The 22149-nt window shown below is 34.9% G+C and overlaps 1 protein-coding gene across 5 annotated transcripts in view; it reads left to right on the top strand.

Moving 5' to 3' along the window:
* The window catches only part of rapgef1a (Rap guanine nucleotide exchange factor (GEF) 1a), a 68085-nt gene extending 48040 nt beyond the window's left edge, over positions 1 to 20045 (top strand). For 3 of the 5 annotated variants that reach the window (XM_087264364.1, XM_087264363.1, XM_087264361.1), the window contains 13 exons: positions 1547 to 1623; positions 3515 to 3620; positions 4452 to 4527; positions 6439 to 6523; positions 6619 to 6711; positions 7389 to 7574; positions 7651 to 7735; positions 9756 to 9850; positions 12444 to 12522; positions 12923 to 13024; positions 13338 to 13435; positions 13538 to 13666; positions 15402 to 20045. In XM_087264364.1, coding sequence (XP_087120490.1) covers positions 1547 to 1623; positions 3515 to 3620; positions 4452 to 4527; positions 6439 to 6523; positions 6619 to 6711; positions 7389 to 7574; positions 7651 to 7735; positions 9756 to 9850; positions 12444 to 12522; positions 12923 to 13024; positions 13338 to 13435; positions 13538 to 13666; positions 15402 to 15552 — 1362 coding nt within the window. In that variant the 3' untranslated portion in view covers positions 15553 to 20045. The remainder of the gene's footprint in view (positions 1 to 1546; positions 1624 to 3514; positions 3621 to 4451; positions 4528 to 6438; positions 6524 to 6618; positions 6712 to 7388; positions 7575 to 7650; positions 7736 to 9755; positions 9851 to 12443; positions 12523 to 12922; positions 13025 to 13337; positions 13436 to 13537; positions 13667 to 15401) is intronic. The other 2 variants (XR_015497636.1, XM_087264362.1) reach the window with 2 other exon arrangements.
* Positions 20046 to 22149: the final 2104 nt, after the last annotated feature.

Raw genomic sequence — 22149 nt, 5'->3', positions numbered from 1 at the left:
GCAGAGACCGAAAGACCTGTAAGGAATTTGACAGACAAAGAAGACATCCAAAACATGCAGAGCATACTTTGTGTCTTTCTTTGGTGCTGTTAAAACCATCACTTTAAAACTGAAGCTCTTCAGTAGTAAATCACAATTTTAATCAGAAAAATCGCATTTAGGTTTTTTCTCCAAATTGTGTGCAGCCCTAATATGTATTTGTTCAAATCTAACTCAAATGTTTCATGGAAACGTGTTTGTTTTAGTGGGCCATGAGTTAAAATAGGTTGAAAACCACTTGTCTAGCATGTCTTTTTGTGCAGAAATTTGCTTGCAGTGTGGGGGGAAAAAGTTGAACGAAAAAAAGGCTTCTCATTTTTAGATGACTTTGTATGTAGATGTTGTTGTGAAATCGAGCTGGTTGAAAACTTCCGAGAACAAAAAAGAGGAATTGGGGAATTGATGATTGTGTGCTTTTCAAAAATAAAACCTGCAGCCGAAGCAGTAGTTATTAAACCTCTTAACAGATCATCAGAATCATCTTGATGCGAGTCGTCTTAGTGTTTACCAGCTACTGTATTGTTATGTTGCACAGTCACCTCACCGGTATGGATAAATATGCAAAAATAATTTGAGACCGTAAACACTCGTGATACCTCAGTGATGCTTTTGTGTGTGATTTCATTAATTACCGAATGATTTGTCTAACCTCATGATTGATGCATGTCATGCTCTTTATGTCAAGCTGATTTTCTGTGGTTTTATTACATGCACTACCATTCAAATCTTTGAGTATGATATTTTAAAAGGATGAAAACTGATCAGTGCAACATGATTTCTTAAAGGGATAGTTCACCCTAAAGATTAGTATGTGTACATAGTATTTACTTGTTTGTTTGAGTGTCTTTGAACACAATAGAAGATATTTAAATTTAAATTTAAATATTTATTTATTTAAATATTTAAATAAAATGTTGGAACCCTGTAACCATTGAGTTCCTTAGTATGGAAAAAAAATACTATAGAAGTCAGTGGTCACAGGTTTTCAGCATTAACGAAATATTTTATTCCTCTTTTCAAAGAATAACATAATTTTGGGTGAACTATCCCTTTAAGAAGAACTGTTTTCAATACTGATAATAATGACAATAATAATAAATGCAAAGCTGCTCATTTCAATGGTTTTTTCTCAGGGATCATGTGACACTGAAGACCTAATAAATTGCAGTTCTATTATATAATATTTCTGTTTAACAGCAAATACAGCCTTGATGAGCTTAATAGACTTCTTTCAAATGTCATACCAACCCTAAACATTTGAATGGTTGATTGTTATGTAGTGAAACTTAATCTAATATATTGTCTTGTGTTTTCAATATTTCCCAGTCTTGTTTTGAAAATTTTGTGAAATTAACTGCCACTTTGTACTCTTCCCTGTATTTTGCATCATATCAAGATGCAGCCCAGTTGTCCTTTATTGATTAAATGTTTTCCCCAGCAATGTCTCTTTGTTTATTGTTGTTGTTAAGTTGTGATAATCATTAAATATTTGTTCTGTCATTGCCAGGACTCTTTTTGCGGTGCTGAAGATTCGCCCCAGGACTCCGCTATTGAACACAGCAAAGATCCAGCTGACAGAGAGGGGTAACAGTCCTTGATTTAAACTCTCTCTCTCTATTGTTCTTCTTTTAAAAGTGCATTATGTAGGACTGACACCCAGTGGCTGAAATAGATATTCCAGTCCAAGTTCAAAACAATGGACAGGGGTTCTTTTTCCATCCGGCCCCTCCGCTTTAGATATGACACAGAGGTTGCCAGATTGACAACGCCAACAGATCACAAGCATGCCTGAAGGTCAAGCCTAATGGGGTGTTTACACCAGATGCGGCTTGCACAAATAAATCGTGATATTCATGCGTGAACATTTTGAGTTTACTCTTTTCATTCGCGCATCAAATTTGCTTCATTTGAGAGTGAAATTCACTTCTCAATAGGCCAGGATTCGTGTCATGGGCCGGGCTTCTGTCTGCCCAGTGACTTCAGTTTCTTTGTTAAATGCCTAACATGGATTTTATTGAGAGAGAAGCAATGCTTTTTGTGCTTTATGAAGGCTGAAAAACAGCGTTAATTTAATTTTTCAAGTCCACTAGATCCTTTCAGAGGTGCACTCAGCTCTGTGAGTTTATCAACTCCTCCAGACACTATACCTGGATGATGGAAGCTTTCAGCGGTGCTTCCGACTGAGCTAAGCCCAGTTTGATAAGCTGTTGTTCAGTGTTACCAGGAGGATTTCTCCCCGGGACACCAACAACAGGCACTGTAATGTCATAATCATGCCCCTACAAGAGCCTGATTGGTTTAATGTGGCATAAATGTCTGCTAAAGTTCAGATTTTCCAAGTCGAGCGTATCACACTTCAATTGCGCAAAACTCTCAATTTGTGTCACTTTCACATTCGTACAAACTGAGTCTATTGTGCTGCCTCATTTGCAGGAATAGTGCCGCAGGATGTCTATTCGCATCTTTGCATTGACTTAACATGTAAATCACTCTCGATGGACGCGTCATCCGCATCTGGTGTGAACGCACCATTACACCAGGGGTGCCCAAACTGGAGCGCCAGTGTCCTGCATAACACACTAGCATACCTAAAAAGAGCTTAATTAGCTGGTTCAGATGTGTCTAATTGGGGTTGGAACTAAACTCTGCAAGACACCAGCCCTTCAAACTTACACTGTAAGCTGCTCAGCTAATGTTAACATTTATAATTTTTCAATTGTTTGCAAAATAAAAACCACCTCATGTGATTTTTTTATAACTCTTAATCTGCCTCTCATTTCGGAGGCTACTACTGTCCTCTAGAGGTCACTTTTTGGCTGCACCCGCATATATAAAGGGAGCCTGCATGACTGAAATGAAATATGGTGTGTTTTCCAACCAAGACAACCTGGGGTGCAAAAATAAATACAATTGTGTAAATTGGCAGTGGGCAGGTTATAGAGACCAAAACAAAGACAGACATTTTGACACGGGATGCACATTTTCAAAGTAAAATAAGGCACTTTAGCATGAGTCTTCAGATAAACAAATGTTTACACAGTGTGTTACACTAATTCATAAGTGCAAGTTAATCCACAAAAAAAAGACTTTGTATTGGTAATCCTTACTCAATGTCTTTCCATTTGCTTCTACAGTACATCTGAAGTGGCGGTCTTTCTCTGTTGATGTCAACTTGTGGACTTCCATAGCAACTACATTGCAATATTCTTAACCACACCCTTCATACCAGTAGTTTACTATGAGGGAATGATGTGCAAAAGAAAGCCTCGCCCCTACTCAATATCCCATTTTAAATATTGAGTGATTGGAAATACATCAACACACTGAAATAAAATACTTAGCAACTTCTAGTTCAAACATATTATGGTATTTACTATGATTTAGAGTCAAATACTTACATACTGCACCTTTAAAACTATTTCAGAGATTAAAATCTGATTAAAAAGATTTGTATCACCTGTACTTTGATTTGCAGCTGGAAGCAGAAGTGTGTGGACTCAGATTTGACCTCAGAAGAGGTGGATGAGCTCTGTCTGATTGACCACGATGAGATCATGTCTCGCATAACACTAAAGCAAGAGGTAAACTTTTGCGTTCGTTATTGCATACAGTATGCACATATACAGTTTTGCTTTTTGAAATGCATAGGTTATGATGATAGTGAAAGCATTTGTTTTTACTCTGCTGCCATCTGCCTGTGACTTAACGCCATTGCAGTGATGAATTGAAGCGCATATAAAACTCCAATGTCAGGAGAATTAAAAATAGACAAGACCGTTAATAAGTAGACCACTCTACAATAAGACAATATGCGACCCTGGAACACAAAACCAGTCATAAGTGTCAATGTTTGGAGATCAGGTTTTGTACATTATCTAAAAGCTGAATAAAGGAGCTTTCCATTAAAATATGTTTTTTTAGATAGGATATATGGTCAAAATGCAACATTTTGAAAATCTGGAATATGATGATGCAAATAGATCAAAATGTTGAGAAATTTGCCTTTAAAATAGTCTAATTAAAGTGTTTGGCAATGCATATTACTAATACAAAATTGAGTTGTCATTAAATTACAGTAGGACACTAACAGAACATCTTCATGGAACATGATCTTTTCTTAATATTCATTTTGGCATAAAATAAAGATCTATAAATTTGACTTATTCAATATATTTTTGGCTATTGGTGAAAATGTAGCCATGCAACATAAAGGTTTGGTTGTCCTGGATCACATATAGGACTATTAAGCAGTAAATAGCCCAACTATATAATGCTTCTCAAAGTCCAACTAGCAAGCCGTCTATTAGTGGATTTTAGAAACATTATTTAGCAAGTTATGTTTAGGAACTGGTTACAGGACGAGCTCTAACTTTAACCTACGTAATGAAAACCTCATGATCTGTGTTTCTCAGAACGATGACGGCCCTGATGTTAGAGCGGGATCAGGCGATATTTTATTAGTTCATGCCACTGAAACCGACCGCAAAGGTAAGAATAATCTCTTCTAATCTGGGCCAGTCAGATATATTGTGTTTAATGTTTATTTAAAAAACAATAGATGTGCTAAACAAAATAGAAGATTTCAAATGTGATGTTAAACTGACATTCAAAAGTTTGGGGTTGGAGAGATTTATTTTATTACAATTTACAATAGTTTCATTCAGCAAAGATGCAGTAAATTGGTCAAAATTAATTATATGATAGTAATCATTTAATGTTACTGAGGCTGCATTTACACTGCATGGTTCAAGTGACTCAATTCTGATTTTATTTCTCTCATGTGGCACAGATTTGGCCCGTGTACGTGTAAGCAGGAAAAAATCACATGGATTCCGATTTACACAAATCAGATTCAGATCTTGTTTATTTGTGGAAATGTTTCTGATATGAATCGGATCCATGTCCTCGTGTTCGCAGTGTTAGCAGGGAGATCGAATTTTCAACTGCCAATGCGAGTCACATGTCATTAAAAACCATATTGAATGATGTCATCTCTGACGCTTTCATTTAAAAACAGACTTCAGCAGAGTTGCAAACCTTAAATCTCATACACTGGGGCTAAAAAAGCTTTTATATTGTCATGTAGCACAAGTATTTAATGTTAACGAGAGAGAGAGAGAGAAAGAGAGCTCGAAAGAGCGTAATATTCGCCACGTAACCAATATAAACTAATATAAAACTATTGCATACATTACGTGCAATAATCTCCCCACGGACATTATATTAAGATGCCTACTGGTTTAAAAAATTGAAAGTGTCACACACCAGATGCACTCATTCGCATGGTATTTAAAATTAAACTATTCAGATGACGCTCTGTGGCGCAGCAGAAATATGAACAGTTTCCTGAGTCATGGCTGGGCGCCGCTGATAGGTGTGTGTACCCTGATAGAAACCTATGTTTAGAATTCTAAAATGCATAGCGCTCCGTGGCGATACGAGGCATGGCGCTTCTGGTGTGCGACCTGCTTTAGGCGCCCCATCAGCGTATTCTATTGATTCCTAAAGGATCATGTCACTAGCTATGTTTCCACTCAAAGATGCGCATACATTTTTTTTTGTGCATTTTCAAAATTGATGCGCATCTTGGCGTTTCTGTCAACCATTTTTTGTGCACATATCCAAAATGCGCATAAAAATAGGTGGATGGATACATAGCTACTGAGATAAAAACTGAAATAACGATGCTGAAAATTAAGGTGTCATTACAGAAATAATTTACATTTTAAAATAAATGACAATATTTTAACTTTAATAATATTTTAGCGCGTCTCAGTACTGGGTTGCAGCTGGAAAGGCATCCGCTGTGTAAAACATATGCTAAATAAGTTGACCCCTGATGAATAAAGGGACAAAGCCGAAGGAAAATGAATGAATAATATTTTAAAATACTGCTGCTGCTGCTGTGACTTCACAGCAAGCAGGTCGCTGGTTCAAGCCTTGACTGAGTCAGTTGACATTTCTGTGTGGAGTTTTCATGTTCTCCATGTGTTGGCTTGGGTTTCCTCCCGGTGCTCCGGTTTTCCCCACAAGTCCAAAGACATGATGTTTAGGTGAATTGGGTAAGCTAAACTTGCCCATAGTGTATGTGTTTGTGAATGACAGTGTTTGGGTATTTCCTAGTGATGGGTTGCAGCTGGAAGGGCATCCGCTGCATAAAACATATGCTGGATAAGTTGACTGTTCATTGCGCTGTGGCGACCCCTGATTAATAAAGGGACTAAGCCGAAAAGAAAATAAATGAATGAATATTGCTGCTTTTTTAACTTCGATTTTGACCCCAGACCTTTGACTGTCAAATGAATTCATTTCTAACAATGTTTTCACATTTATGTCGCATTGTTAACTCTTGATCTATAATTCTGATTAAATAAATGTACCCTGTGTGCTCTCTTGTAGATCGGGTTTTATACTGTGAAGCTTTCTTGACCACGTACAGAACATTTCTAACCCCAGAGGACCTCATTAAAAAGCTCCGCTATAGATATCCTTTCTGGGAAGGTTGCATTATAAGTCTCTGCATATCTAACCTTTGTACACCAAGCATTTTTTTCTTTTTTTGCCCTTGACTTTGAACACGTATACCAGATTTTCTCTCAGCTCTGACAGCATCAAACAACGAGCTAGTAAAAACACCTTCTTCGTGCTGGTGCGTGTCGTGGATGAGCTTTGGTGAGCTGAAACTCTTTACAATCACAGTTGAAAGGCAAATTTATCACTTGTGCAAGCTGTTGAAATGCCTCTGTTGAGAATTTTTGACTATTGTCTTTTATGAACCATGTAATAAAACGTATTTCGTCACCATGGAATTATAAGGTTTTATCTGACATTTTTGTCAAAATTAAATTGTTAACATTTTCTTATTAATTGACTTCTTATTTACATTATGGGATGTTTTTTATATAAATCGTTAACATTTTAAGACTTTTTATTTAATATCTCAATATATATTTATTTTAATATCTCAAAATCATTCAGAACGCAGATAGAACCTTATAATTCCAAGGTGACGGCTTGTTTTTTACAATAGGAAAATTGTTGACTACTTAGGGTCAATTTCTTGATTTATTTGACAAATCTTAAACTCAAGAGCAATCCAGTGACCCCTCTGAGGTTTCAGTTATATGCCTTTTTTAGTTTTGATTGTAGTTTTGAAGTAATAACAAAAAAAAAGCGAATAAAAATAGAATTTTCCTGGAGAAAACATATATTATGAGAAATATTGCTAAATAACATTGAATATTGCATATTTTTCCAGTATTGTGCAGCCTTATTTTAGAATAAGGTTGATAATTGTTGCTGATGATGTTTTATATTTGCTTATAAACTGTTTTTGTGTGTGTAAACAGTTTGGTGGAGCTGACGGAAGACATCCTGAAGCAGCTCATGGAGCTTGTGTTCAATCTCTTGTGTAACGGGGAGCTTACTTTGGCCCGGGTTCTGCGCAAAAACATCCTGGATAAAGTCCAGCAGAAGAAGTTGCTGCAGTACACTAATTCCCTCAAAACACTGGCTGCACGCGGTGTGGCCGCCAGGTAAACCTCATCTAAATCATGCTTATTAAATCTTGCTTTTGAAAACCCACCTGATGTTGACTGTTTATATCATCAGGCCTGGCACATTGCATGACTTCCGTAGCCATGAGATCGCAGACCAGCTGACGCTCCTCGATGCAGAGCTCTTTTATAAGATAGAGGTACAGATTCTCCAATATCTTCTTTTTTCCAAGAGATCCCTAATTTAATATTTAAATTCTTTAATCACCCCTTTAAAAAAAACTAGCAGACCCGTATGCTTTTTATTAATTACAATTACATAAAGATTCAAATAATGTAATTGACAAACGTTCAACTTTAAAGGGGACCTATTATGCAAAAATCACTTTATAAGAGGTTTAAACACAGATGTGTGGCAACAGTGTGTGGATAAATCCAGCCTCTAATGGTCAACATTAGTTAATTAATTCAATTTAATTAACTTTAATTGACATTCTTTGTTTGTACACGTCATCAGAGGGTGAATGAACCACCCATTGGTGATGATCTCCCCTCATCGGCATATTACGTTAGTCTTGTTTTTTGAATCTGCCACTATGCTAACACATAGGCATTTGTAGCTCCTCCCTCTTTTGAAAAAAGCTCAATCTCATTTAAATTTAAAGTGACCATCACCAAAATGGATCTAAGGCAGTTTCGAAGAGTTATAAAACATTTGTGGGGTATTTTTGCTTAAACTTCTAGGGACATCAAAGACTTATTTTTACATCTTGTTAAAAGCATAATAAATCCTCTTTAAATCAACAAAAAAGTTTGATTGATAAATATTAATAAACATTGACTACTAAGATTTACTATGTTAAATTTTTTTAGTAAAATCTGTTTGTTTGTTTGTTTGTTTTTAATCTTCGATCTGCAGTATTGCATAAAAGCTTAGTCAAACTTTGTTTGGGTCTAAAATAGTTGATACTTTTGAAAAAGCATTTAACTTAAGGCTTATTCTCCTTAAGTGGAAACAAACATCTCCACCTTCATATGACGGATGAATAAATACATTTTTTGTGTATATTTGGGAAAAATGAGGTTTACATTAAAAGGGTCTTTAAAATCTTTTTACAAAACATGGAAAACTTTGTTGAATTATATTGACACTTGATCTAAAGCAGAAGAGGAATAAAGCCTTTTTACATTAATATTATTATTTATTTATTTCTTTTATTGTTAGTTTTTTGTTATTTATATGTTTATTTTGTATTATTTTTACATTTACTGTTATTTAATAACTATATTGTTTTTTTCATGGTCATTAGTTCTTAGTTGTGAAAAAGCAGAACCGTGCCCCCTGTTTATTTTTTTTTCCCAATTTCTGTTTAACGGAGAGAAGATTTTTTTCAACACATTTCTAATCATAATAGTTTTAATAACTCATTTCTAATAACTGATTCGTTTTATCTTTGCCATGATGACAGTAAATAATATTTTACTAGATTTTTTCAAGACACTTCTATACAGCTTAAAGTGACATGTAAATGCTTAACTAGGTTAATTAAGTTAACTTGGCAGGTTAGGGTAATTAGGCAAGTTATTGTATAATGATGGTTTGTTTTGTAGCCTATCGAAAAAATGCATAGCTCAAAGGGACTAATAATTTTGACCTTAAAATGGCTTTAAAAAAAAATCTAAACTGCTTTTATTCTAGCTGAAATAAAACAAATAAGACAAAAAATATATTATCAGGCATACTGTGAAAATTTCCTTGCTCTGTTAAACATCATGTGGAAATATTTAAAAAAGAAAAAAATCAAGGGGGCTAATAATTCTGACTTCGACTGTACATTATATTGTATCTGCACAAAATGTTAATAAATAAATATGGCAAAAAGAAGCTAAGTCGAACTTTCCATTTTGTGTGATCCTGTCTATGGTCTGAACAAAACTGCAGACAGTCTGAATGAAAACGAAAGGACATTCTGTAAGAAGTTTGATTAATGCTGGAAAGTGATTACTGTAGGTTTGCACTCTTTTAATGGTGACATTAACTGTCAATAAATTGTTTTATAATTACAATCTGTTTTATTTTTAACCCTCAAACTAGAGTGATGCTTTATAAATCTTTTTTTCGCCCCTTAGTCTGGGAGCCATCGCTCTAATATCACACATCAGACATTTGACTAATAAAGATGGAGTGTTAGCCGACATATGTTTCCTGTTTGTTTGCAGATCCCGGAGGTTTTACTTTGGGCAAAAGAACAGAATGAGGAGAAAAGCCCCAACCTGACCCAATTCACAGAGCACTTCAACAACATGTCGTACTGGTATGATGCTCCCATTGTCAAGCTGCTGTTAAACTAGAAATGTTTAAAACTAGAAGACACAATCTAGTCAGATGAACACTAAGCTTTTCGTTCCTTCATCAAGTGTGGTCTATATTAATGCTTAATCTGATAGAATTTCCCACAAAGACACTGTTTTTATTGTGTATTTGTGTTTTTTAAAACTGTATTGTCTATACGGGGACATTTAAAAGCTCTGTGAAATTAAAATGAAATTTCATAGATGTTAATGTTAAGGATATCTATAAGCTAACATGCTCCATAAGACTGACAAAATATGCATTAAGAAGATACAAACATTCAAAGCTTGCAGTTTGTCATATTTTGCCAAAATTGATGAATATTTTCGTAACATCACCTCATACTCCAATTTCTTATCAAATTTTCTGACCAATCAAATGCTCTCTAGTTTCTGACATGCCCCGCCCTTTTCAAGGCGCTTCTCATTTGCTTTTTATTTGATGCGCTTGAGCTCAACCACAAAAACAAAACACTATTGGCTTTGAAATTTAACAGTTGATAAAGTGAAGAGGCTACTGTATGTCCCGCCCTGTCTTCATGTTTCAGTTGAGTTTACATTAAACCTCGAATAAAAACTGCACATTTCAAAGCACCTCACATAAGCTTTAAAATGAACTACACTGAAAGAAATTTGTTGTAGAAGTATTTTTATCAAATTTCACAATTCATTGCAAAGAAACATTAAGTAGCATTTAAATTCAGTGTCAAATTTTGAATGTGAAAGGCTTTTAATATCATAAAGTATGCTCTTGAAGTCTTCGTGATCCAGCCTGCAATAAAATGACCACATTTTGCAACTTGTTCTGTTATTGCAACTGAATTTTATTAGAAGTCACACTGGTGTTTCTTGTAATTTGCCAAACTTAAAAAAAATGCTATTTTTATTGCAAATGAGAAGCATTAAACAGCAAAAGCAGAACAAAACAGTGTTCTTGTTTGCACAGAAAGCCACACTTATCAACTCATTGAAAAACAACAACACAGCAACATTTTAAGCCTTTAATGTGAAGGAGTTTACTTACTGACTAATCTCGATCATGCAACTGACATTACACAGCAAGCATTCAAATTCAGTGGAAAAATGGAGAGAAAACTGCAACAATCAAGTTTAGAGAGCATTTCAGTTCACCAAACACCAATATTTACCGTGGATTTAGTAGTATAGTTAACATTTTTAGTCCCATACAGTTATCTGGTACCACTTTATATTAATTGTTCTTAACTACTATGTACTGGCATCAAAAAATAAATACAATGTACTTACTGGGTTGATGATGTATTTGAGAACACTTGTGGTGCTCTTGAGTTGGGATACGGGTATGGTTATGGACAGGTTTGGTGGTATTGTAGGTTTAGGGGTGGGTTGAGGTGTAAGGGATGGTCAACAGTCTATTTACAAATGTATTTACAGAAATTAATTACAGATGTAATTACATCCAGGTATTCAATCAAGCATAAGTACAATGTAAAAACATGTATTTACACAATAAGTACACAGCAAAGAATTATTAATTTCACTGTAAGTACATATTAATTAAGGCCATTTAATATAAAGTGGGACCAGTTATCTTTTTCCCAAGCTATTGTTTTATTAGTGGAGACTTTTGTGATCTATTTATTTTTATTTATTTTTTTATAGTTTATTTATTTATTTATTTATATTTAACCTGCTTTAAGTTAAACTTACTGATAATGAAAATAGTTCCTTGGCAACTAACTTTAATATAATGTTTGTTTTTGCATTTGTTAGCCAGTGTTTATTGTAGTGAACTTAAATTACTTTTTGTATATGATTTTAGTCATTCGTTCATTTTCTTTGCGGCTTAGTCCTTACCGACTTTATTAATCTGTGAATGCCACAGCGGAATGAGCCGGCAATCACAGGGAGAACATGCAAACTCCACACAGAAATGCCAACTGACCCAGCCGAGGCTCAAACCAGCAACATTCTTGCTGTTTGGCGCCCATGATTTTATCATGACGCCCATGATTTTAGTCAAAGTTGACTATAATAAAATTTAAATGCTAAATTATATTAGGCCACTGTTTTACATAAAATAAAATAATATATTTAACCAATGTAATAACAAATATAAAAATCAATCACTAATTATAATCATATCAATTGATTTATTCAGATTTATACATCACGTGAAAAATAAATCAATAATTTTGATGTATGGTTTGTTAGGATAGAAAAATATTTGGCTATATGAAAATCTGAAATTTGATTTGGCTCACAAAAAAGAAAATCATTTTTAAAGTTTGAAATCTGAACAAATTTATTTTAAAAATCAATTGCATTTAAATCCAAGTACATTTAAAATTTTGACACATACAATTTATATTGACTCTTGCCAAAAATATTCCTATGCAAGATAAGTCTCCATTTTCGCATAGTAATAAGGAGCTTTATCTGTGGTCAACACATTTTTTTTTTGTGAATTAATAAAAGCTGAAACCTAAAATCTTATGTTGATGGAGGAAAAAATATATTTAGGGATGCTTATGAGTAAACTGTACATATACATTATTTATAATCTTTTTTTTAAAGGGTTCGGTCCATAATAATCCTGCAGGAGAAAGCCCAGGATCGGGAAAAACTTCTCCTGAAGTTCATCAAAATAATGAAGGTACAAACTAAGCATATTCATCCAAGCTAAAAGTATCGGGTAACACTTTACTATAAGGTTCATTAGTTAATACATTTACTAATCATGAACAACACTTGTACAGCATTTATTAATCATAATTGAACATTTAGCAATGCATTATTATCATCCAAGTCCATGCTTATTAACATTAGTTAATGCACCATGAGTTAACATGAACTAACAATGAACAACTGTATTTTCATTAACTAACATTGACTAACATGAACAAATACAGTAGTAAATGTATTGTTCATTGTTTGTTCATGTTAGTAAATGCATTAATTAACATTCACTAATGAACCTTATTGTAAAGTGTGACCCTGTATTGTTTAATTTCTATATCTAAACTTAATGAACTTGTGTCCCTTTGTAAATGTAGCACTTAAGGAAGCTCAATAACTTCAACTCATACTTGGCAATATTATCAGCGCTGGATTCAGCTCCTATCAGAAGACTGGAATGGCAGAAGCAAACGTCTGAGGTCAGTTCAATTCAAGTTTATTTGTATTGCTCTTTTCACAGTAATTATAGTTTCAAAAGCAGCTTTACAAAACATGCACATTAATGCATTAAAATCAAATTTGGAAAAATTTGTGTTATTAGATACTATAATTTCGTTAGTTAGTAATAACTTTAACTAATTAACTTGTAACTAATAGCTTTAAACAGTTAATGTTGTTGTATATAAGCATAGTTAACGTGCAGTTATATAGCATATAGGTGTTGTCTCATCTATGCATCACTGACCCTTGTTTCTCAGATGATGGTCACTGTAACTGATGTTGCCTTCACAGGGTTTGGAGGAATATTGCACTTTAATTGACAGTTCGTCCTCTTTCCGGGCGTACAGAGCAGCTTTGGCAGACGTGGAGCCTCCATGTATACCGTACCTGTAAGTACAGATGTCAGTCGTTTTAGAAAAATACACACTTTAAGTTGTAATCTAGCTGTCATGTTCTGTGTGTAATGTTCCTATGTTTCCACAAAAATGCAGAGGTCTCATCCTCCAGGACTTAACGTTTGTGCATCTTGGGAATCCTGACCACATTGAAGGAAAGATCAACTTTTCCAAACGCTGGCAGCAGTTTAATATTTTAGACACTATGAGGCGTTTCCAGCAAGTGTGAGTACTCGGACCAACATAAAAAATATCATTTATAATATTTATGATAATAATTTAGCTTTTATATTCAGTAAGTAATTAATTTGGATTGTGAAAATTTGTTTTTGATTTTATTAGAGATAGAGCCCTGTGACAAGAGTTTTATCTTTTCCTTTTTTTCATTAATTATTTTTTTGAATGGATTTTATGGTTAAATAAAATGTTTGTCACTTTGAAATTTGTACACTTTATAACTTCCGAGTTAAAAAAAAAAAATCCATTTTAGGGTTATATGAAATCCGAAAGTTTTATCCAATTTCTCTCTCTCTCTCTCTCTCTCTCTCTCTCTCTCTATATATATATATATATATATATATATATATATATTCTTTCTAAATTCTGTTTTTCATTTTTTTCTTTTAGTATTCATGATATTTATTCAGTTAAACTGCAATGTATACACACTGTATGTATACACAAGTAGCATCGCAATATGGCTGTATTTTGGCACTGGTGGGAGGCGTGCGTTGGCTTGAGGCTGCAGTCCGAGTGCCTTAGTGTCCCGCCAGTGCCGATATACAGCCATATTGCACTGCTACGAGTGTGAGATTGCATTTATACAACAGTTCGATGGCATAATCGTGTGTATAAAAAAAGAAAATCAAAAACGGGAAGTCTCAAAAACCCTTTTGTAAGAGGAACTACTTTCTTCCGCCGTTCATTTACATCTGCAGCTGACCGTCAGAACAGCAAAAACCGTTGCTCATTCACACATCTCACTTTAGAGCTAGTATTTGAATGATTCTCTAGCATAATGTCTAAAGTGATGACAAAACAGGTGATTTTGTTCACATTGTTAGATTATAAGGTTTAATGGAAAATCAGATTTTCCAAGTATTTCTCTGTTGCAATTGGGAGATCACAATAATTAACCATGAAAAAAGCAAAGCGAAGCAAAGCAAACATCACCAGATTACTATGTTATAAATACAGCACTACAACATACAAAAGAGAGAAATCGACTTAGAATGTAATTTACTTGGTGTAATTTTCAAACAACAGCTGATAAAACATTATAAAACAAGTTTTTCTCCCCTAAGGATTATTATGCGCTCTCTGTCACCATCTTGTGGCGAAACATCAACCGTCTTTACTCTGCTCAGTGTGACAGGCTGATGGCCGCGGACGCGCTGAATCTCCGAAATTATAAATATTTAAAATAGACACTATCCTTATAAATAAACTGCATAGTTGAAATCTAAACAACTAAATTCTTGACTCAAAAGTACATTATGTTGTCCAACATCTGCAATATTTGTCAAACTGTAGTGAGTTTATTGATCTGCTGTCACTTTATGTGGGCGGAGTAATACACAAAGATGATTACAATGTGTTATTGCAGAATATCGCACAGCTATCAGCCAATTGGATTCGAGAACCAGTGAAAACTGATTTAAAAATAAATATATAATTAGAATTTTTTATTATTATTATTATTATTTATTTATTTATATATTTTTTTTTTTGTTTTTCCCTAATTCTTTTTATTTTGTTGGGTTTAGTTTTATTTAATTAAACATTATTAACACTTTATTTAAAAAAAGAATATCTAATCAATTTAATCTGACATGCTAATTACTATTATTTTTATTTATTTTTATTAAAAATATATATTTAATATTTAAACCTTACTCTGTGTTTAATGGCCAAATAAGAAAGATTAAAATGTCATTTGTGTGACTTCTCATCTTTCCAGGCACTATGACCTCAAACACAACGATGACATCGTCTCCTTCTTCAACGACTTCAGTGATCATCTGGCCGAGGAGGCATTGTGGGAGCTTTCCTTAAAGATCAAACCCCGCAACATCACCAGGCGAAAAACAGAGCGAGAGGAAAAGACATAGCTCACAAACAAACGGCTCTCCGGTGAAGTTGCAGAACACAGCAATCAAACATTACTGTAATGGCAGCTACGAGACTGGAAACTATACTGTATTTCTGTTACAGTTTACAGAACATTTTTTAAAAGAAAAAACAAAACAAAAACATGATTAGATTTTATTTTATACTTGCACTGCGTCTGAACCTGTGTGGACATTTGAAGTGGAACAGCGCCAAGACAGCAAACATGAGATTAAATCCTTTGAGATCATAACCTGGGATTTACGCTGATATGCCAGAACCGTCTCGCCATCTGGATGTTTGCAGTGCGATCTGGAGTTCAACCGTAATTCCCGATCTGGCGCTTTGGGTGTTAAAGTTCCTAAAAGACTGATATTTTTATTTATTTATTTTGTATGTAACAAATGCACATTAAGACTCTTTGGGTTTAGAGGGATTGCTGTACGCTTATCTGCTGAATTGAACAGCTTTGAGCATTGACGATAATAGGTCACGATGCGGTTATTAATAGCACTTCACGATTTTGTTTGTTCTGCGCAAATAATATTAAGAGTGTGTTCACACTTGGCAGGTTTGTTTTAAAACCAACTGGTGCGAATAAAGCCTCATTTATAATTCTGCGTTGAGTAATCGTCGTAAGTTTACGCTGGAAATGTGTGTGAGGCTGCAGTATTTCACACTCATTCATGAAAGAGGCGGGAACTGGCTCAATGAACTTTAATCATAAAATAAACACAAAACAAAGGTATCCGTGTGGAGCTCCTCTGTGGTACTCATAAAAAAAACTAATAAATAATGCACGATTCCTTCGAGTTGTCCCACAAAAATTTAATACGTTTACTTTATTGTTTCTTTACAATTGTAAGCGGATTGAACATAAATGGATTATGTTGTCCCAAAAAAAATAAGAATCGTGTTGTTTGAAGCTCATTTTTAATAAGTAGATTGAACAAGCAGCAAAAGTGCAGCCTTGCTCTGCCCCAAAGCTCTTGGCCCCGCCCACACTCATCACCTTTCACCAGGCCGAACAATCACAGGTCTTGCGCCTTGTTGCGATGTGTGTTTCATTTTTTTGAGGGGTGCGTCAGGGTAGGTCAAAGGGTCTGAGATGTATGAGTTGGCCTTAAGTATTAACAGTTTTTACAATTTTCAGTTGTATCAGCTCTGATACAAGTTTTTTTTTTTATGGAGAAAATCAAAAGCACTGCAGTGTTTGCATGCTCTGTATTTGTCTTAAGTAAGTCTACCAAAATATGCAGATTCCATATGGAGTATGAAGCTGATCGGTCAGTTCTTGTCTCCTGACTCGCAGTACGCTCACGGCATTCTGTAAAGTTAACATTTTTAGAACTAGGTGAAAAAAACAAAAGCGTGTCCTGCCACCTCCGCCTCGCTTCCAATATGCGTGCACCAGCCGCGCGACTCCATTGAAAATAACTTGTGTGCGCAAAAGATGCAATATGTGAATGACTCCTAAAGCTGTTTCACTGCTTGGTACTGTATGGTTGAGCTTGCTTCATTCATTTTTTTCTTGGTTCAGTTTGCATTTTCACTGCAGTTTAGTACAGCTTAAAGTGGCTGGAATTATTGATAATAATAATAATTCCCTGCATTTATATAGCGCTTTCCTGGACACTCAAAGTGCTTTACACATTGGGGGGAATCTCCTCATCCATCACTATTGTACAGCATCCACCTGGATGGTGTGACAGCAGCCATATTGCACCAGACCGCACACCACACACCAGCTGATTGGTGGAGAGGTGACAAATTATGATACCAGGATGGTTTGGAGGCCATGATGGACAGATGGCAGTAGACAAATTTGACCAGGATGTTGGGGTTGAACCTTTACTCTTTTTCGAAGGACATCCTGGGATTTTTAAAGACCACTGGTTTAACGTCTCATCTGAAAAACGGCAGTACTCAGCAGTATCTAGTTCCCTCCAGTTCACTGGGGCGTTAGAACTCCCACAGACCGCAGGTTGAACGCCCCCTGCTGGTCTCACTAACACCGCTCCCGGCAGCAACCTAGGTATCCAGGTACTGACTGTGCGCCTCTTCGGCAATGACGTTGTTTTCATTTTGGGTCGTCCTATCTAGTTCTGGCTCTCTGGACCTCTTCTGCTGACCATGATGTTGCCATTTCAGGTGTCTTTTCCTTACGATGATATAAAAATAGTTTAGTCGTGCGAACCAGCAATACAGCAGGGGCAGCTGCTAACTATTTAAATGCAGTATATTAGTTTGGTGTCTTGTTGCAAATCCACTGACACTGCTAGTGACTATTCTCACAGACCATTCGGTGATAAGCAGTCATTATATGTCACAAATTTTTATTTTTTTTTTAACCTTTAGTGGATGGTACAGTGGAGAGTATTGACAGAAAATCATGGGGAGCCAAGAGAAAGGGAAAGGATTGAAGGACTTCGAGCCAGGAATCAAGCTAGGGTCACCGTGAGCACCTTGGTGCTATCGGCTTGTTAAGTGTGACTTCACACAAACTGATTCCGGGTCCAATCGCTATATTAAACTCTATGGCGAGGCTTAACATATGGTAATGGTAATATACATGGTAATAAACGTTTACAAAGCGATGTAATACTTTCGAAAATCACGATTGCAATATATATATTATAAATATATATAAATATATGTGTCTGTCCAGACTGAGATTCTGGTGTACACCATGATTTTATTGAAATAACACTTTAATAAGTGGTCATAAACTAATATTTTCTCAATTCAAACAAGTAGCAGCTTGGACCCGGAAACAGTATTCCTTACATCACGACTTAACAAGTGGGTATGTCGACACACTTAATCACTACACTATTGGCGCCAACTATATCACAATTTGTAATGGTACAGCTTGCCAGAAACCTCACCCTAGGTGGTACTAAAAAAAGTATGAGGTACTAAAAGTACACAGTAGACAAGCCTCGTCAATTGAGCGTTACCCTGCAGTGGACAACAAACAAAAAACACGACATGGTATCACAAAATGTAACTATGCCTCGGTGCGGAAGTGTGCTCGTTTTTGTTTTTTTTTTGTTTTGTTTTGTTGTTTTTTTTTGTTTTTTTTTTTGCGATTTTAGAACTTCCGATTTAGGTGCTTATGGGAGAAATAACTAGGAATAATAAACGACAGAAAACGATCAAACTATAAAGTGTGTTCATGACTATCTTACAGACGAAGTGGAATAATATAATACGTCAGTTAATGAAAACGTCAGTTTTTTACGTCTAAAAACGTGAATGAGAGCGGAAGTCTCAAGCCAAAATGATTCAAATGGCTGCGCAAGATCATACGTGAAGAATAAGGTGAATAAAAGCGACAGAATTCTCAACTATACCTGTTTATTTATTTATTTATTTATTTTTTTATCATAATCACAATGGTACCTGTCTCAATTCAATACAGGCATTAGAAATGTGTCTCCCCACAGTAAATCTTTATTTTTGTTTGTGTTTCAAAGGAATTTCTGGTGCTTTTTTGACTTATTTACACATTTATACGCTTTTTGATTTTCGAATGATAATGATTAAGTTCTGTTCGGGCTTTAAAAATAATGCCTGCATAAATACTGGTCTGGATAGTATTCTGGATTCATATTCTGGATAGTTTATGAATAATGTTCAGAATGGACCACCATATCTGAACTGCAAGTGTGAACACACCCTAAAAGACACTTTTTCTGGATTTGAGCTTCTGAATTTCTTGGAAACAATAGCGTGCAGATTTTATTGCACAAACAACGGCCATGTTTTCACATTTTTGTCCAAATGAAATCCATCATCACAGCTCTTTGAGGCCTATTTAAAATCTGTCTTCCAGTTACTATTAATTGCTAATAATCAGGGAAAGTGCTTATTTTGTTACCTGTATTTATTTGTATATTTATGTGCATAGATTAACATTCTCGTTTATTCCTGTGGTTAAGAATTGTGTTACAACTGTTTGTCTGGTACATTTCAACATTTTCCCCTTTGCACATCAGCAAGGTACAGAGTTTCTTTCAGCATTATTGTAGAGTTTCCAGAGCCTTCTTCATGATCCGAAACCTACTATTAAGCGCTCGAAGCTGTTCAAGAGGTAGTGTCAATGTGATTTATTTGATATAATGCAGTTTTCCTTTTGTTTTTTAAAAGGATTTTACATTTGCGGAGAGATTTTCCTCTGTTGTCGTGAGATGTGATCAATTGTGCACTTTGAAGTTGATTGTAAGAAACAAACTGTTGGGTTTGACGTGTGGACATGATGTAAATGAGCCCTGCATTGATTCTTATGATGATGATGATGATGACAACCTGATTTTTTAAGAGCATATTGGACTGAAGTTGGTTTCAAAATCCCAAAGACCCCAGACCGCATATCACCACTGTCTGAAGAAGATGAAGAAGATGATTCAGTTGCATTCAAGTCATACAACTGACATGTATCTCTGTACACAACATAACCCTGTGAAACCTGGTAAAACAATATACATATCAACATTGTCTGTTTTTGTGTGACTGCGGATGGGGGGTGTGTGATATTATTCATTTGTGAGTTTTAATCACGTGTGCTCTGACTTAATCGACAGTGTCATTTAATGAGGAAGAAAACAATCGTCTTTAAGAGTGTAAAAGCGGTCACTATTTGAACAGTTTGAATGATTCTATAGTTCAGGTTCTGAAAGCAAAAGTATCCCTGTGTGGGTTTCTCATGTCTTATAAGATGCATCACATTACACAAGCTAATTTTTTTAAACATATTTCCTATTGTAGTTGCATTATTTATTTTACACAGTTTATATTGAGCGGATTACATTTCAGACACAATAGTGTATCTTTTTTTTTGTTTTTTTGTTTGTCAACAAAAATAGTTAAGAGCCAAACATTTTTAAGTTTCAGTGCTATGCAGTTTTTTTTTATTTCTGAATGAATCTGTTTTTAAATGAATCATTTGATTCAATGTTTCAGTGATTCATTGATGAAGGCAGGAATTTGCTTAGCTTCTAAATTATTCATCTGTTTTGAGTGATTCATTTGAGTCCATGATTCAGTGATCCGTTCATAAAGACATGAAATTGCTTAGTTTCTGAATTAACTGTTTTGAGTGATTCATTTGAGTCCATGATTCAGTGATCCGTTCATAAAGACATGAAATTGCTTAGTTTCTGAATTAATTATTCGACTGTTTTGAGTGATTCATTGAAGTCAATGACTCAAATTCCAGCTGCAACACATCACTGGGAAACATCCATACACTCCTATTCACACTCATACATCACTTTTTTTTTTTTAGCAAAGAGCCATTTTTTTTTGGCAAAGGCATTTTTTAAAGAGCCATTGGGCATATATATATATATATATATATATATATATATATATATATATATATATATATAAATATATAAAAGAAAGTCCATGTATAAAGAAAGGATCCTTTAAAGAATTTATTTATTTTCGCCATCAACATTCATACATGTAGTTTGGATGTACGTGCGCAAGATAACCATAGAAATCCGGCCCGGCGCTACGGAAATAGAATTCCAGCAAATTAAACAAGTTTAAATGATTTACACTAAGACAGCATTTTAAATGCAGTGTAATTGTTAGAGTCTTTTAAAGAGTTCACATAAATTTCAAAGTCCTTTCTGAAAATAAAAAAGTAAGGGTGTTTCTTTGAAAATTTACATTTATGGATGTAAAATTTTGTTTAAAAAAGCAATAAATCAATAATAAATTTACAATGAGAAGGATCTACTCAAAGAATACAATTTTTGGGGAAATACAGACGTTTGGAAATAAGATTTTTTTTATGAAATTGGAAAAGTCAACCCAAAACACTTTACAGTAAGTACACTCCCAAAATAAATGGTTTAGAGTTTCATCATACTGAGTACAAAATGAGCATTTAGGGGAAATATTGTTATTAAATTTAGCTAGTTTGGTATATATTGGGTAGGAATCTCCTCATCTACCACCAGTGTAGCATCCACCTGGATGAAGCGACAGCACCCATTTTCCACCAGACCGCACACCACAGAGAGAGAAGAAAGAGTAATGAAGCCAATTATGCTATGGGGATGGTTAGGAGGCCATGATCGACAGAGGCCAGTGGGTAAATTTGGCCAGGATGCCGGGGTTAAACCCGTATTCTTTTTCGAAAGACATTCTGGGATTTTAGCTGAAGCATGCTAATAGGACTTTTAATTTGCCAGTAACTTGGGTTAAGCGCTTCCAGCGAACTGTATGCCAAAGGAAAAATCTGCACGTTTTTAATGTCTGTTTTCTTTACAAATCAGCGATCTCCACTGGCTGAGTGATATCCGATATGAAGTGGGTCTCAGATTTTACCAGAAGCACTGCATAAAATTACATTTTCCCCGCCATGTCTTTATAATGTGAGCATTTATTTTACCAGGCCTTTTGTCTCGTTTTACGCTTGAACAACTAATAACAACTAATTATTAATGAATGCCAAAGTTTATTTAACTGAATGTATTTTAATTACATTACAACATGAATGCTGTAAAAGGAACCGTATAAAATGGAAAAAACTTACAATAACCGGTCACCGGAAGTTTATAAGTAAATGGGAACAACACTAG

The sequence above is a fragment of the Danio rerio genome, chromosome 8 (assembly GCF_052040795.2).
Source record: "Danio rerio strain M-AB ecotype USA chromosome 8, GRCz13ab, whole genome shotgun sequence".
NCBI lineage: Eukaryota > Metazoa > Chordata > Actinopteri > Cypriniformes > Danionidae > Danio > Danio rerio.
The sequence above is the reverse complement of the archived record's forward strand: the minus strand, read 5'-3'. Positions and strand labels throughout refer to the sequence as shown.